This window comes from Coregonus clupeaformis, chromosome 35 (assembly GCF_020615455.1).
Source record: "Coregonus clupeaformis isolate EN_2021a chromosome 35, ASM2061545v1, whole genome shotgun sequence".
NCBI lineage: Eukaryota > Metazoa > Chordata > Actinopteri > Salmoniformes > Salmonidae > Coregonus > Coregonus clupeaformis.
The window spans coordinates 12,650,748-12,668,324 of record NC_059226.1 but is presented as its reverse complement, the minus strand read 5'-3'; the positions used below and the strand labels follow the sequence as shown (position 1 = coordinate 12,668,324).

Here is a 17,577-nt window from a genome sequence, read left to right as displayed (position 1 = left end):
CCCTGCACCTACTCCCCCGTGAAGCTGCTGTAACACGCTCCCTTGCAGCCTTTTGGGCACCACTACCTGCCACGTAATTTCTCCAGTAGCTGGCTTTTTCCACCCCCTCTGGAGCACTCCCTCAGCCACTCTAAGGACTGAGAATTTAGCCCACAGTCCTTTGGTGACTGGTGATAGAGGGGCTACTTCCCCCCACGGCGGTCGTCTTCTCTCTTCCACCCACCCCAGCACAGGACGCAGCTCTGCGTCCTCCTCCTGGCGACGCCTCCACTCCCCGACGTCCACAGCCTCAAGCTCCCGGCACTCTGTCACCCTCAGCTGACTCACCGTGGCGGTGACTCCCTCCTCCATGCACAGTTCCCTCTCTCGCTCCACCCGTTTGGCGCAGTACCCACAGCCGTCCTCAGCACACGGGCGTCTGCATTGCTGTGGCGAAGGCCGGCCCTGTGCTTCACCTGGAAGTCGTAGGGTTGCAGCTCCTCCAACCAGCGGGCGATCTGACCCTCTGGCTCCTTGAAGGAGAGAAGCCACTGCAGGGCGGAGTGATCCGTCCGCACCACAAACGGCAGGCCCCCCAGGTAGTACTTGAAATGGCGTACTGCTGCCACGACAGCCAAAAGCTCCCTCTTTGTCACGCAGTAGCGTTTTTCAGCCTTATCAAAAGTTCTGCTGTAATAAGCTACTACGTGCTCCCCGTCAGAACCACGCTGAGCCAGCACAGCCCCCAAGCCCTCATTGCTTGCGTCGGTGTCCAGGATAAACGGACGGTTCGGGTCTGGTGAGGACAGGACAGGGGGCCTCCACCAGGGCACGCGTTGAGGGCCTCAAACGCCCGCTGGTGCTCTTCGTTCCACTGAAAAACAGTGTCCTTCTTGAGAAGGTGGTTCAAAGGAGCTGCTATCCCCGCAAACCCTTTCACAAACCTACGATCGTAGGATGCCAGACCCAGGAAGCTCTTAACCTCTTTTTTCCCCCTTGGAATTGGCCACCCCCTCACAGCCTCCACTTTGTCTGGCATCGTGCTGATGCCCTCACCACCCAGCTGATGACCCAGGAACGCCACCTCCCTTTGCATGAAATGGCACTTTTCCGGGTGTAATTTTAGCCCCGCCCCCGAGATCCTCTCCAGCACTCGCCTAAGTGCCCCCTCAAACGATGTGCCGTGCACCAATATGTCGTCTAGGTACACGACACACTCGTCTCTCGGAACCCCCGCCAGCACTCTGTCCATGAGCCTCTCAAAGGTGGCAGGAGCATTACAAAGCCCGAAGCACAGCACCTTGAACTGCTAATGGCCCCTATCCGTGGAGAAGGCAGTTTTTTCACGTGCCCCAGGCGAGAGGGGCACCTGCCAGTAGCCACTGCGCAGATCAAGGGAAGAGAACCACGAGGACCCTCTGACGTGGTCTAGCGACTCATCGATCCTCGGTATGGGGTAAGAGTGGTGACAGAATTTAGGCCCCTGTAGTCCGCACAAAACCTAAGTTTACCCCCTTTCTTAGGCACCATGACGACCGGCGCGGACCATGGGCTATCTGACGGCTCAATGAAATCAGCCCGCAACATTTCAGCAATAGCTGTGGCTGCTGCTTCCCTCTTGGCAAGGGGAATGCGACGGGGCCGAATTTTAATGGGTTGGTTGTCCCCAGTGTCGATGTCGTGCTGAACCAGGTGCGTTTGCCCTTCCCCCCAAGGGGAAGCTATCTTTAAAGTCAAACAGCAGCTGCTTTAACTGTCTCTGTTGTCTCTCATCCAGACCTTGACAGTTTTTCAGCCACACAGCCTCAACGGCGTCGATAACTTCCTCCTTCCCCCTGTCGGGCTGATGGGGTGAAGGAGCCAGTCTGTTTTGGGCTACTGGGCTGCCTGTGCTTGCACCATTATGGGAAGTGAATGTCGTTGCCGCCGGAGACAGCTGCTGGGATGGCACAACGACCAAGGGAGCAGCCGGGACGACCAGTGGAGTTTCAGCAAGCTTGGAGGAAGACTGAGGGACAGCCCTGCCCCCTGCTGGCCCTCCCGAAGGCGACATTCCCACTGTGGGCCCCCCCGACAGCCTCAAAGTGCCCGAAGCTAAGTCCAACTGAGCCCCACAGTTTTTCAAAAAGTCCATTCCCAGTATACAGGGGTCCTGTACCGCTGCTACCCACACCGGACACTCCACAGTTCTCCCCCCCACAGTCACAGACAACCGACACTTCCCTAACATGGGGGCTAGCTCCCCCGTGACAGTCCGTAGCTGGACAAGGGTCGGCTCCACCCACACCCCAACAGGTAGTATGTCTGGTCTCACCAGGGTTACTGTAGAGCCCGTGTCGACCAGGGCCAAACATTCCACCCCCTCTACCTTGACGATGACATTGCAGAAGTCCCCAATGGTGGTACGTCCCACCACAACTACCAGACTAGGAAACACGGTGGCAGGTACACCCTGGGGAAGCAGGTCCCCACCCTCTTGCCTGTGCTGCTGGGTACCTCTTCTGCTTACTGTGGGTTCGGGGGCGGAGGGGTGGGCCCGCGCTGCCCCCTGCGCGAGAACCCGCTGTCGTTTCCCTGGTGACGGGAGAATCTGCCACACTCCCGCTGAATGTGGCCAGGCTGGCCACAACCTCAGCAGACAATGGGAGTTGAGCTGACACTGCGATGTTGTCTGGAGCCCCTCTCAATGACAAGCGAAGCGGTCTTGACTAACCCGCCCAACTCGTCGACCCACTCTGGTTTGGTAACCCCCGGCACCCCGGCCGCCGCTGCTCTCACCTCTGGTTGACTGGCAACCGCCACTCTCACTCTCTCACCCCAGATCAGCTCCCTCATCCTGGCTATCTCCACTGCAGCCCGCAGAGATGCTGGGTCCGACATCTGAACATGCTTACCCAGTTCGGTGGGGGAGAGCGCTCTAATAAAACTGTCCTGTGCCAGCTCGTCTTGCACCCCAATCGGCATAGTTGCATAAGCCCGCCTGGTCAGGCTCAGAATATCACTTGCCAACGCCTTTAATGATTCCCCCTGAAGTCTCTTTTTGTTACTCAGTCCAATCCGCAGCATGTTGGGCTGTGCATCGCTGCCGAAACGGCCCCCCAATGCCTCCACTAGCGCACCGTAGTCGCCCCTCTCGTCCGGGGCTAGCGTTAGTAGGCATTCTGACGCCTCCTCTGCCAGGCTCAGGGCAAGCTGTAACCCTTTCGTCTCGTCTGACCACCTCCCGGCTCTAGCCAACAACTCGAATTGAGTGAAAAAAACTTCCCATTTACCTTGTCCATTGAACTTTGGAAGTTTAGCCGCTACCGTGGCTAATGGCAATATGGCGCTGCCATCTCTGTTTACATAAGGAGGCCCAGCCATTTCCGCACGCGGTGACGTCGATATCTCCGTCGCGTGACGTTTGTTCTGGTCGAGCGGTTTGAAGGAAAACCCGCCCGTTCTGCCATCTTGCTGACTGACAATTTAACTTCCGCCATGTGGCTCTCCAGCTCTTCTACAGCCGTCGTCGCCTGACCCTCCCGACCGGGTACACCCGAGCCCACAACGGACACTTTGTCCGACTCTTCCTTAATTGTCCGCCTCGCCCCGATCATCATGACCGTAGATGCGAGTCACGCTAAAGCTAACCACGGCCTATACTGAAACAGCTAACTCGCCTAATCTCGATCTATCCCGTCATTCGAAAGCACTTCTGACACCAATGTAATAACCCAGCTGGGTCATAAAGTAAAAGAGAGACGGGCACCAGGTGTACAGGCAGAACACAGGTTTATTCCTGAATGGGCTATTGTTCAGGCCACAGCCCACGCCGCTAAACCTCGAACATACACAAATATAACATGTCAAGTCAAGGGTCCCAAAACAGAAGAGAGAGAGATGAGACCGTAACCCCTACTTAAGCATTCCAAAACCCAGCGGGATTACCCATCATACCCCCCCAACCTTTCCATCTGTCCTGGCATATTTAACCCCTGCTAGCACCCATGAGAACGATAACACACCCACGAACACAGAACACAATACCGGGTCGTTACAGTATATTGTTTTTTGTGGTGTGGTTTTCATAGAAGCTTCCAGCCACACCTGCACACCGTTCTTTAGTTTTTAATAAAATCAATTGGGATGGAACAAATTGGCCAGGTTAGCTACCGTAGGCGACATGTGATACAGCTGTCCTGTGGGAAGCAACTCACGTCGGCAAAACTCGATACAACACCGTTGCACTGGTCATTCGCACCGGCTTGTCGTAACGTTAACTAATTGGCATGTCACGGTGATATTCAGATGGTGACCAATGCTACAAGTTATTTCTACGTCGTCCATTTAAATAAACAACACTTTCTTTTACAAGTTTTAACAAGCGCCATGCTGCTGTTGTTGCCAGCTAGCCAGCATATACTTGCTAGCTGGGAAGGGCTCATCATGACTGAACCGAATCTGCTCATCTCCACTTTACTCAGCAGGCGTGTCCTTATAGCCTCTCGGTTTCTCCATAATATGGATATATTGTGTCATATTATGTCGGTCTTGTTGAGTGTCAGTCTGTCCAGTAGTTGGCTTTGTGTGTTTGTGCTTAATTCAAGGGATTTTCAGTTTTATGTTATGCAACCCCAAAGTTAGCTTTCACCTTTCTCCAGATACCTAATGTACAGTACATTATCTCCCTCCCTCTCTCTGCCCCTCTCCTCTCTCGTCCCCCTCACCTCTCTCTCTCTCTTTCATTCTCATTTTCTTTTTCTTCTCTCACTCAAACCTTTCCTCTTCCCCCTCTTTTTTCCCCCAGCAGCAAAGTGGAGCGTCCCCCGTCGTTGAGCCTGTACCCCAGTGGAGAGGGCATGGGGATGGTAGGTTGGGGTCTCGGGGGGGCTAGGATGATAATGCCTGGGTCTGGGACTGACGTCTAGCAGGTCAGCGAGCTCATCCAATTCCGCTACACCTCTGGCTACCAGGTGTGATAGAGGCTCCGTCACAAATGGCACCCTTTTCCCTTTATAGTCCACTACTTTTGACCAGAGCACTATGGGCCCTGGTCAAAACTAGTGCACTATAAAGGGAATAGGTTGTCATTTGGGACGGAGCCAAACACTGGACACACCTGGACCTCACGTCTGCAGAACACGTCATGCCTTAAGTCATGCCACACCCACCACCACCATCGTCATTCGGAATCATCCAGACACATCCCTCACGCCTGTTTGTGTCCCTTGTCTTCCAAGGGCTTTCCTTTGTGGTGTTTGTTGATTGTTTTAAGGCAGTGAGTATAATGAAGACATGACAGTGGATGAACGGATATGATGAATACATAATAGAACATAACTTAGCTTCTATCATCCTGTTTGCACCTGTCTTCACATCCCGTTTCACATTGCCAATCAAAAGTTTGGACACACCTACTCATTCAAGGGTTTTCCTTTATTTTAACATTTTTTTACATTGTAGAATAATAGTGAAGACATCAACACTATGAAATAACACATGGAATCATGTAGTAACCAAAAAAGTGTTAAACAAATCAAAATATATTTTATATTTGAGATTCTTAAATTGCCACCCTTTGCCTTGATGACAGCTTTGCACACTCTTGGCATTCTCTCAACCAGCTTCACCTGGAATGTTTTTCCAACAGTCTTGAATGAGTTCCCACATATGCTGAGCACTTGTTGGCTGCTTTTCCTTCACTCTGCGGTCTGACTCATCCCAAACCATCTCAATTGGGTGGAGGTCGGGGGATTGTGGAGGCCAGGTCATCTGATGCAGCACTCCATCACTCTCCTTCTTGGTAAAATAGCCCTTACACAGCCTGGATGTGTGTTGGGTCATTGTCCTGTTGAAAAACAAATGATAGTCCCACAAAGCCCAAACCAGATGGGATGGCGTATCACTGCAGAATGCTGTGGTAGCCATGCTGGTTAAGTGTGCCTTGAATTCTAAATAAATCACAGACAGTGTCACAAGCAATGCACCCCACACCATAACACCTCCTCCTCCATGCTTTTCGGTGGGAAATACACATGCGGAGATCATCCGTTCACCCACACCGCGTCTCACAAAGACATGGCGGTTGGAACCAAAAATCTCAAATTTGGACTCCAGACCAAAAGGACACATTTCCACAGGTCTAATGTCCATTGCTGGTGTTTCTTGGCCTAAGCAAGTGCCTTCTTCTTATTGGTGTCCTTTAGTAGTGGTTTCTTTGTAGCAATACAATCATGAAGGTCTGATTCACACAGTCTCTTCTGAACAGTTGATGTTGAGATGTGTCTGTTACTTGAACTTTGTGAAGCATTTATTTGGGCTGCAATTTCTGAGGCTGGTAACTCTAATGAACTTATCCTCTGCAGCAGAGGTAACTCTGGGTCTTCCATTCCTGTGGCGGTCCTCATGAGATCCAGTTTCATCATAGCACTTGATGGTTTTTGCGACTGCACTTGAAGAAACTTTAAAAGTTCTTGAAATGTTCCGTATTGATTGACCTTCATTTCTTAAAGTAATGATGGACTGTTGTTTCTCTTTGCTTATTTGAGCAGTTCTTGCCATAATATGGACTTGGTCTTTTACCAAATAGGGCTATCTTCTGTATACCCCCCCCTTGTCACCTTGTCACAACACAACTGATTGGCTCAAATGCATTAAGAAGGAAAGAAATTCCACAAATTATCTTTTAAGAAGTTGCATTCCAGGTGACTATCTCATTAAGCTGGTTGAGAGAATGCCAAGAGTGTGCAAAGCTTTCATCAAGGCAAAGGGTGGCAATTTAAGATTCTCAAATATAAAATATTTTTTGATTTGTTTAACACATTTTTGGTTACTACATGATTGCATATGTGTTATTTCATAGTTTTGATGTCTTCACTATTATTCTATAATGTAGAAAATAGTAAATATAATGAAAAACCCTTGAATGAGCAGGTCTGTTCAAACTTTTGACTGGTAGTGTGATGCTTTGTTACTAAATGTACGCGCAAGATTGTAAGTATAAGCAAGATCTTGAAGATTGCAATGAGCCTTGCAAGAGAAGAACCCTGGCTTCTCCACCCTTCAGACTAAATGTGCGCTTGCATACTCTCCGTCATTGATTTAAAAGCATTGGCTTGGTGCAAACATTGTCTGGAGGGAGTTTCCACCATTGTTAAATCCATGAAGGGAAGTGTGCAAGTGTACACTTTGGGAGAAGGGTGGAGAATTGGGATGCGGGATCTTTAACAATGTAGCCCCTTGACCTCTTTAACCCCTGACCTCTGACGCCCCAGGAGGATGGTTCCGAGTCGGATTCAGTGGCGGCCACGCCCAGTAGCACAGGAAGTAAGTCCAACACGCCCACTTCCTCCGTCCCTTCCGCCACCGTCACGCCCCTCAACGAGGGCTTCCTCCCGCCCGGCGAGTTCGACCCAATGCATGCTGTAAGCCGCGGCAGGAAGTGTGCCAAACGCCTCAGCAGAAACATGGAGGTGCAGGTCTCTCAGGAAACCAGGAACGTCAGCATCGGTGCGTGTAACGTGCAGTTTCACACACACACGCACACACACACTCACGCACACACACACGTTAGCATGAGTGGATCATTGTGTGATCAGGGCCTGTATTCATAAAGTCCCTTTGAGAAGGAGTGCTGAACTAGGATCAGGTCACCCCCTGTCCATGTAATCTTATTCATTATGATCGAAAAGGAAAAACGGATCCTAGATGATGGCTCCTATTCTGAGATGCTTTGTGAATATGGTATTGAGTGTGTATGATATTCTATATGTACTCAGGTATGGGTAGCAGTGACGAGTGGTCAGAATTCCAAGAGATCATTGATTCCACCCCAGAGCTGGATATGTGTCTTTATGGTGGAGGAAACAGGTAACGCACACACGCACACACACACACACACACACACACACACACACACACACACACAGCATTTATTACATATCAGTGTGTGTGTCAGTCCTTCCCAGGGCATCGTGAACGAGGCGTTCGGTATCAACACCGACTCTCTCTACCACGAGATCAAGGATGCCAAGTCTGACATCATCGGGGACGTGGACGCCGGGGCGGAGCTTCTAGGTAAGCCAATCAGAGGAGCATTGGGTGGGGTATATGCAAATGAGCTATTGGAAGGCAGCGTAGGCCAGTCTCTGGTTATGTTCCAGGCTGTCTACATTGCAAACGTTGCATTGCATTAACCAATGGTTGTGTGCCATGTCATCGACTGGCACACAACCTGCACAGTCGGGTTTATATTGCTATTTCAAATGATGTGGTTAGCTGATATGTTAAACACCTATCCAGCATTGTGAGTTCTGGCATGCGTCTGAAATGTAGTCATCCTGGAACCCAACCTCTGTCTGCACTAAGCAGAAAGTCATTGGGAATGTAAGCTGCAGTGCTTTGTACTAAGCTGGTGGGTGCCCCAAACACCTCAAAAAGAGCAAATGGTTATTTCTGTGAAATATGTTTTGCTTCTTTTTTTGGTATAAATATCACAATTAAGCGCTATGTTTAGAGGCTGTGTCACCAGCTGTGTCACCGTTGCCATAGCACTGGCTGGCTCTGAACTTTGACCCTGCACACAGCGCAATGTTCACCACCACCGCACATCCCCGGCAGCTCCCCCATCCTCCACCGCACCGCAAAGCACCCTGGGATATCACTTGCACCATGGCTGCAGTCCCCATTGATTTGATATATTTGAATGGTTGATTTTACAGGGCAAGCTAAATTATTCTTGATTTAGTCTTGGTTTACTTTTTGAGTTGACAGAGCATCATGATTGGTTTATTTCACTGCGATCATATTAGTTTATTGACCCGTGACCCTTCTCTGTGCTTCCTCTCTCCCTTCCTGTGTATGCTGGACATGCCCCTAGGGGAGTTCTCAGGTGTGTATCTGAACCCTCTCTTTCTCACACACACACATACACACCCCTGCCTCCCACCTTCCAAGACACACACGAAGTACCACTGTATGCCTGTAGGCTTTACCTAATGACACGATGCTGGCATTCCAGGCTACAACAGTTGTTTTAAATGTTGATCTAGTCCAGATATTGTACAGATAATGCTCTCTTTGATTGGTTGGTCGTAATGTTACAAAGCTCAACTGAACCCTGTGGTCAATGAAGGTGAATCTTTCAATGTTTGTCGCTCCGACTCTAAACGGACTACTAGTGTTCTCTGCTCTTGGACAGATCCAAGCTCTCTTATTGCTCTCTCAAGCTTTAGTATATAACAAGTGCTTATCAGCATTCTCTCTCCTCTCTCTCTTTTATCTCACCCCATTCCTCCTCTCTCTCTCTCTCTCTGGTCTGTGCCCCCCTCCCTCTTTCTTTCTCCTTCTCTCTCTCCCCATTTCTCTTCCTCTCTCCCAGTCCGTGATGATTTTTTCGGTAAGGCTCCCTCTAGCCTTATTCAGCATCTCTGGCTGTTGCTCATCCTCCCAGGTTGTTGTGTCTGTCTGTGATGTCTCGTCTTTTCTGCGTTCCATGTTGTGATGCCATTTCCTACCTGTTTCTCTGCTGTGATGTCACTTCCTCCCATTGCCTGTTGGCTTTTATTTGAGTCTAGCAAGCTATTTCTTCTTCTTTTGTATTTGTTTTTTACCTTTATTTAGATTTTAAATCCGTTGCTTCGTCCTCATGTTGTTTGACTCTGTGAAAGCGCATTTCCGTTTTATTTGAGCATGTCACAGCAAACACATCATTATCGTATCTGTATTTCTTTTGGGAAATCTTTTGGGCTTTTCTTGGTTTCGTTTCAGCTTGCGGGAGTTGGCTTAAACACCATGATGCTCCCCAAAACCTCCAAACCTTCATACATTACTGATGTAGAATTAGTCCATAAATAGCCCCAGAATTCATATTCAAAGACGATTCATGTGTTCATGAAAAAAAGGTTAACTAAGTTTATAGTTAATGAACACTTGGAGAGTCCATGAAGTTTTTTATAGATCTATAAAATGAGTGTAGCCTGGTCCCAGGTCTGTTTGTGCTCTCTTGCCAACTGTTTGGCAAGACAAACAGCACAAACAGATCTGGGATCAGGCTGGAAAGAGTGTTGTTAGTGCGAATCAATGCTAACGCTAATGCTAACTAATACGTCACAGGGATGGGCAAGGAGGTGGAAAATCTTCTGACGGAGAACAAACATCTTCTGGAGACCAAGTAAGTGTGTGTGTGTGTTATAAACTCAAACTTGTTTGTTGTGCTGCTGGATATTAACGATGGATTGGTGCAAGATAGATTTACTAGAGGGGGCTGTTGTTTTGCAAGGGTTGAGTAAAAATGCAATTATTTGGATGAATAGAGAGAGCGCACACACACAGACGTGCAAGGATAGTAAGACACGGAGAGAAAATGGGTTTTCCTTTTCTTTTCTTTCGTTTTGTCTGTTTTCTTTTGAGGCGGGGTAACAGGTACAAAAAAACTATCAAAGAAATGCATACAAAATAACCTCCAACCCATTCTCCCCCTCAGTCCCCATCCACCTGCCTGCGTCCTCCCTCCCCCCCCCGCCCTCCCCCACAACAGGTTTTCCAGTTGAAATTCCTTTCGATTGGCACCCAAAGACTTTTGTTTAATTATTGAGTTAAGCAGTACAATTATTGTGTGTGGTCTTCTGTAGCTCAGCTGGTAGAGCACGGCGCTTGTAACGCCAAGGTAGTGGGTTCGATCCCCGGGACCACCCATACACGCATGACTGTAAGTCGCTTTGGATAAAAGCGTCTGCTAAATGGCATATTATTATTATTATTCATTGATTCCCATTTCTCCCCATGCAGAAATGCTCTGAACATCGTGAAGAACGACCTGATAGCCAAAGTGGACGAGCTCTCTGGGGAGCATGAGGTGCTGCGAGAGGAACTGGAGGCCCTTAGGACTGCCAAGAACAAAGTAGATGCAAAGGTTAAAGAACTGGAAGAAGAGCTGAAGAGGTGAGGGGTGGTGGGAGTGTGTGTGTGTGTGTGCGTGCGGGCATAGTGTGTGTGACTTGGGACTCTTATCACCCTTTGCCTCCTCAGGTTGAGAGCAGAGGCTCTGACTCTGGGAGCATCTCAGGACTCCAAGGATGAAGGAGGAGAAGATGTGAGTAAAACAAACAAACAAATAAACATTTAGTCATATAGCAGACACTCTTATCCAGAGTGACTTACAGTTAGTGCATTAGTAGCTAGATACAACAACCACATATCACAGTCATATTCATAAGCTAGGTTTCCATCCAATTGGCAACAGATTTTCATGCGAATATTCTAAAATGTGTTTCCATCAGAGATGTGTTTCCATCAAATTGACTTGTTGCGGATAAAAGGCTGTGCGTGGTGACTTAGTGCACATAAAAAAAAACGTTTGCGGTTAAATTCCCATGCGACGAATAAAAATACAATTTTAATGGGTTTCCATCGCGTGTTCAACTCTACTGATGGTTTTGTCACAAAACATTTTTGGTTATATAGCGAATGTGCCCACTCTGGTCTTGGCACATGCGTTCTAGCCAATACCTCACAGATACAGTCCGGGAATAGCCTACTACGTGACGAGATTATTATGGACAAAAGAGCGAGATTGTTTTCACTTGTCAAACCGCAGCCAAGCATCGATCATCATGTCACCAGAATAAGACCCTAGATATTTATTGGAAAGGAGCATTAAGCTCATCACTGTGGACTTTCACCACTCTGTGAAGTTCATAACTTATTTCATTTGTATCATAATAAACTGCATGCTTTCCCGAGTCGTAGTGGGAGGGCCACACAACACATCATCGCGTGACTCCAAGTTTACTTCGATTTGATGGTTATTATACTGAACAAAAATATAAACACAACATGCAACAATTTCAAAGATTTTACTGAGTTACAGTTCATATAAGGAAATCAGTCAATTGAAATGAATTCATTAGGCCCTAATCTATGGATTTCACATGACTGTTGTGTGACAAAACTGCACATTTTAGATTGGCCTTTTATTGTCCCCAGCACAAGGTGCACCTGTTATCTCCCGAGTGGCCCAGTGGTCTAAGGCTGTGCCACTAGAGATCCTGGTTCGAATCCAGGCTCTGTCGTAGCCGGCTGCGACCGGGAGACCCATGGGGCGGCGCACAATTGGCCCAGTGTCGTCCAGGGTAGGGGAGGGAATGGCCGGCAGGGATGTAGCTCAGTTGGTAGAGCATGGCGTTTGCAACGCCAGGGTTGTGGGTTCGATTCCCACGGGTGGCCAGTATGAAAAAATAATAATGTATGCATTCACTAACTGTAAGTCGCTCTGGATAAGAGCGTCTGCTAAATGACTAAAATGTAAATGTAAATGTAATGATCATGCTGTTTAATCAACTTCTTGATATGCCACACCTGTCAGGTGGATGGATTATCTTGGCAAAGGAGAAATGCTCACTAACAGGAATGTAACAAAATGTTTGCACAAAACTTGAGAGACATAAGATTTTTATGCGAATGGCATATTTCTGGGATATTTTATTTCAACTCATGAAACAAGGGACCAACACTTTACATTTTGCGTTTTATATTTTTGTTTAGTATATATTAATTTTACAAACAGAAAAAGATCCCACCTTGTCTAGTGTATTTTGTTTTGTCTACATTTGGAAAGTTTACTGACAAATTTGCTATTTCCATCAGGCTTGTGGTGATATTTTTTATCCGACATGTACTTTACTCGGGACCACCCATACACAAAAATGTATGCACGCATGACTGTAAGTCACTTTGGATAAAAGCGTCTGCTAAATGGCATATTATTATTATTTATATTATATAAAAAGGTTGGATGGAAACCTGGTTTCTGTAAGTAACATTTTCTTTAATAAAGCAGAAAAATCGAGTAAGAAAAGACTAGTGCAACAAGAAAGGCAAGTACAACAGTGATTTTTAGTTTTTTTCAAATGTCGAATTACTGTAGTTGGTAGATTTGTTATATATGGGTTAATCCTGAGAGAATGCCACCTGCTACATTACTATTGAGATTCTTGTGCCAGCCTTCTCCGTAGAACTGACCTTGGTAGTTTGACAGAAATGCCTTTGCAGGAGCCCTCAATCCTAATTGAGCTCATATGAAATTCACACCCGCATTTCACATACCTACCTGTTCAACTAAGATTAGCTAGGGCAGGGGTTCCCAAACATTTTTGGCCCACGACCCCATTTTGATATTTAAAAAAAGATTGTGACCCCACCATGTAAAGAAAGTGATCAACGGTCAATGTTTACTTTTGTAGTTGGGGTTATGACAGTCTATTACAAATCACTCTGATAGTACTTTTGACAGTATTTCAATCTGAAGGAAGTATGGTTTGAAGTGACTGAAATGCATCAGAAAGGTATTTGGAAGTTCAGAAGAGTTTGTATGACCTTGATTGTTCTTTTTCCTCTGTCTGATTTAGTGCCTGGTCTTGTCCACTATGTTCTGATGAGTCCTGCGTGGCTTGTAGGCATTGTAGAGGGAAACAAAAAAACATACAGTGCATTCGGAAAGTATTCAGACCCCTTCACTTTTTCCACATTTTGTTACGTTTAGGGCTGTGGCGGTCATGACATTTTGTCAGCCAGTGATTGTCAGGCAAATAACTGCCAGTCTCACGGTAATTGATGTTAATTAACATAAACACATTTAGCTTCTCCTGTCTTCCACGCATAGCCTACAAGCCACTGATGCAGACCTTTGGAACATCTACATTTTAAAAAGTCTAATAAATTAATGTAATAAAGCCTACACCATCACAATAAATCCATTATTTATTTTAGACCAGTCTAAAGAAACATGAAATTATAGTCTATTTCAGAAGAACAGAATAGCATACTCTGGGTTGTCCTTATGTTAGGCCCTGATCTGGCTATGCCATATGGCTGTGGGCTACACTAGTTCATTTAGCAAACAAGATTTTCTTAGAATTCCGTAGCATTATTTAAATTATTTTATAGTGTGAAGAATACAATTGAACATAGCCACACATGCGGCTATTCTGTGTTAAACAGGTACTCCTATATGCTTAATTTAGAGTTATTTATGTAACTTTAGTTGTGATACAAATGTTGGGCTTTGATTTTTAATACATTCTAAGGCTGCATGATGCAACTCTAATGATGATTTGAAAAAAGTTGCATGAAAGGCATGAGCTCTGCTTTGTTTGTTGCGCAGGCTGAACACACTTCATCAGTCTCTCATTCACAATTTGCCAAGCAGTTGATAATGCCTCAAATTTCCCGGCTGCATCCCCTTCGTCTGGCCATAATCCCCCTAAAAAAATATATGCCTTTTGTGGCCAGTGGCCGTTATGCCCTTAGGTTGAATATAATTATAATTCCCTTCTTCCGGCTGCGTGCCAAAGCACCTCTCACTCACATAGCTCTCAGTCACGTGATCGGGTCTTTCTCACAGGCTACAAGTGAAGACAGACAAATTGTGGACGCAAGTGCGCACGTCCTTATCCATTTCTGAGGCGCATATTGAAGATATTGGAAGAACTGTCCACATTTACTTTTCGTCAGCCAACAATATGAGTAGGTCTAACGAACAGCAAAAGCACTAGCCTATGTCAATCTACTATCCCCCATAGTACAAAAGTTGACCTGTTCTACTCTGTGCGAGAAATAAATATTCAAAATATAGTCCGGGACAGTTGTGGGATGCGATAGATCCCAAATTAATACAACCAGTAGCATAGAAAAACCTGTTTTAAGCAATGAGCTCTACGCAACAGATGAGAACGTTTAGCTTAAATGTTGATAAACTATTAGGCTATTTCTTCACATTATAAGCGCAGCAATGCGCACACAGCAGTAGGCTATAAGCGCAAATGTTCCATTAGCAGGAAAAAACCATTCTCAAAAGTGACCACAAATGCGATTATGCATGTAATGCTTTTATAATAAAGGTGCATTTTTATGGTGAAAATTATCTTCCTCAAACTTGAAACTCACGTATGTATGCCAGTTAGGCTCTACACTGTAAAGCGGATTAATGTGCTTCATTTTAAGAAGTTATTTGGCCACTTTAGTTGTGATACAAACCTTATCAAAACATATAGGCCTATGGGCTAGGCTACATGAGGTGTGCGACTATGATTTGAAAAAGTTGCAAAGAAAAGCATGCGCTGTTTGCCTCCAGCTGGGCATCATTGACAAGTGATAGGCTAATGTTGTCAACCATCATTCTATTCTTGATTTAATCTTGTCTTTACATATACTAAATAATATATGTATGAAATTTGTTTTGATCTAGAATGGACAATTATCATGCACCTGTCTCGAAACAGGGGCAGCGGGGAAAAAATGCACTTAGATGTCATTTATGCACTTAGATAGCTTTTTCCGTGGTTCATTTTCATGCCAGCCAGGTAGGCTATACTCCTGTTGTAAAGAGAAACAATGTGCTTAATATTAGGAAGGTTGAGAAATAAATATAGTAGACCTAGCCTATAGAAAGCTGATGGGATCCTCCTCGTTTTAATAGAGGCCATCACTCTGTTTTTTATTACTGCATAGCCTATAGAAATGTTGCGCAACGTGAGCTCATGGGCTCTCATTAAGTGTTTGATTAGATTTCGAATACATTTGCATTGATGTCAGAGTGAGTAGATGGACAATAGAGTGCTGAGTACCAGGTAGTTAGCCAGTTTGGTAGGCTACTAATGACCATCAGCAGCATCAGAGCTTGGAGAAGCCTAATTACGTGACTAAACAATTACATGGAATTTGACTGCCATCATGACCGCCGGTGTGGCGGTAATGCAGTTACCGTAACAACCCTAGTTACGTTACAGCCTTATTCTAAAATGGATTCAATCATTTTTTCCCCTCATCAATTTACACACAATACCCCATAATGACAAAGTAAAAACATGTTTTTACTCTTTTGCAAATGTATAAAAATTTACGTAAGTATTCAGACCCTTTACTCAGTACTTTGTTGAAGCTCCTTTGGCAGTGACTAAAGCCTAGAGTCATCTTGGGTATGATGCTACAAGCTTGGCAGACCTGTATTTGGGTAGTTTCTCCCATTCTTCTCTGCAGATCCTCTCAAGCTCTATCAGGTTGGATGGGGAGTGTCGCTGCACAGCTATTTTCAGGTGTCTCCAGAGATGTTAAATCGGGTTCAAGTCCAGGCTCTGGCTGGGCCACTCAAGGACATTCAGAGACTTGTCCCGAAGCCACTCCTGCGTTGTCTTGTCTGTGTGTTTAGGGTCGTTGTCCTGTTGGAAGTTGAACCTTCGCCCCAGTCTGAGGTCCTGAGCACTCATGAGCATGTTATCATCAAGGATCTCTCTGTAGTTTGCTCCGTTCATATTTCCCTTGATTCTGACTAGTCTCCCAGTCCCTGCCGTTGAAAAACATCCCCACAGCATGATGCTGCCACCACCATGCTTCACCGTAGGGACGGTATTGGCCAGGTGATGAGCGGTGCATGGTTTACTCCAGACGTGACTCTTGGCATTCAGGCCAAATAGTTCAATCTTGGTTTCATCAGACCAGAGAATCTTGTTTCTCATGATCTGAGAGTTCTTTAGGTATCTTTTGGCAAATTCCAAGCGAGCTGTCATGTGACTTTTACTGAGGAGTGGCTTCTGTCTGGGTACTCTACCATAAAGGCCTGATTGGTGGAGTTCTGCAGAGATGGTTGTCCTTCTGGAAGGTTCTCCCATCTCGACAGAGGAACTCTGGAGCTCTGTCAGAGTGACCACCGGGTTATTGCTCACCTCCCTGACCAAGGCCTTCTCCCCCGATTGCTCAGTTTGGCCGGGCGGCCAGCTCTTGGTGGTTCCAAACTTCTTCAATTTAAGAATGATGGAGGCCACTGTGTTCCTGGGGACCTTCAATGTTGCAGAAAGGTTTTGGTACCCTTCCACAGATCTGTGCCTCGACACAATCCTTTCTCAGAGCTCTACGGACAATTCCTTCGACCTCATGACTTGGTTTTTGCTCTGACATGCACTGTCAACTGTGGGACCTTATATAGACAGGTGTGCCTTTCCAAATCATGTCCAATCAATTGAATTTACCACAGGTAGACTCCAATCAAGTTTTAGAAACATGTCAAGGATGATCAATGGAAAAGGGATGGACCTGAGCTCAATTTCGAGTCTCATGGTAAAGGGTCTGAATACTTATGTAAATAAGTTATTTCTGTTTTTTATTTGTAATACATTTGCAAAAAAATCTAAAACCTGTTTTTGCTTTGTCATTATGGGGTATTGTGTGTAGATTGAGGGGAAAAAATAATTTAATCAATTTTAGAATAAGGCTGTAAAGTAACAACATTTTGAAAAAGTGAAGGGGTCTGAATACTTTACAAATGCACTGTACGTGTTCCTTAGAGTCTTATCTTTAAGTGATGGGGTCAAAATATTTTGTAGTTTAAACCATTCAAAAGAAAGAAAGAAGAAAATAGAAACCGCTCTGTTTATTACAACCACATCTAGCGGCTACCAGAGATACATACGTAAAAATGTATGCACACATACAAGTCGCTTTGGATAAAAGTGTCTGCTAAATGGCATATTATTATTATTATTATTATTATTATTATTATCATAGATTCTCTCGCGACCCCATTTTCAAATCAGGTGACCCCTATTTTGGGAAACGCTGATCTAGGGG

General features: G+C 45.8%; 1 protein-coding gene across 12 annotated transcripts in view; it reads left to right on the top strand.

The window, feature by feature from the left end:
* Positions 1 to 17,577, top strand: part of LOC121550276 (C-Jun-amino-terminal kinase-interacting protein 3-like) — a 75,606-nt gene that overhangs the window by 35,742 nt on the left and 22,287 nt on the right. For 5 of the 12 annotated variants that reach the window (XM_045210817.1, XM_045210821.1, XM_045210824.1 and 2 more), the window contains 9 exons: positions 4,766 to 4,826; positions 7,233 to 7,467; positions 7,737 to 7,827; positions 7,916 to 8,034; positions 8,837 to 8,848; positions 9,338 to 9,355; positions 10,072 to 10,129; positions 10,747 to 10,899; positions 10,987 to 11,050. In XM_045210817.1, the coding sequence (XP_045066752.1) occupies positions 4,766 to 4,826; positions 7,233 to 7,467; positions 7,737 to 7,827; positions 7,916 to 8,034; positions 8,837 to 8,848; positions 9,338 to 9,355; positions 10,072 to 10,129; positions 10,747 to 10,899; positions 10,987 to 11,050 (811 nt within the window). The remainder of the gene's footprint in view (positions 1 to 4,765; positions 4,827 to 7,232; positions 7,468 to 7,736; positions 7,828 to 7,915; positions 8,035 to 8,836; positions 8,849 to 9,337; positions 9,356 to 10,071; positions 10,130 to 10,746; positions 10,900 to 10,986; positions 11,051 to 17,577) is intronic. The other 7 variants (XM_041862465.2, XM_045210822.1, XM_045210825.1 and 4 more) reach the window with 3 other exon arrangements.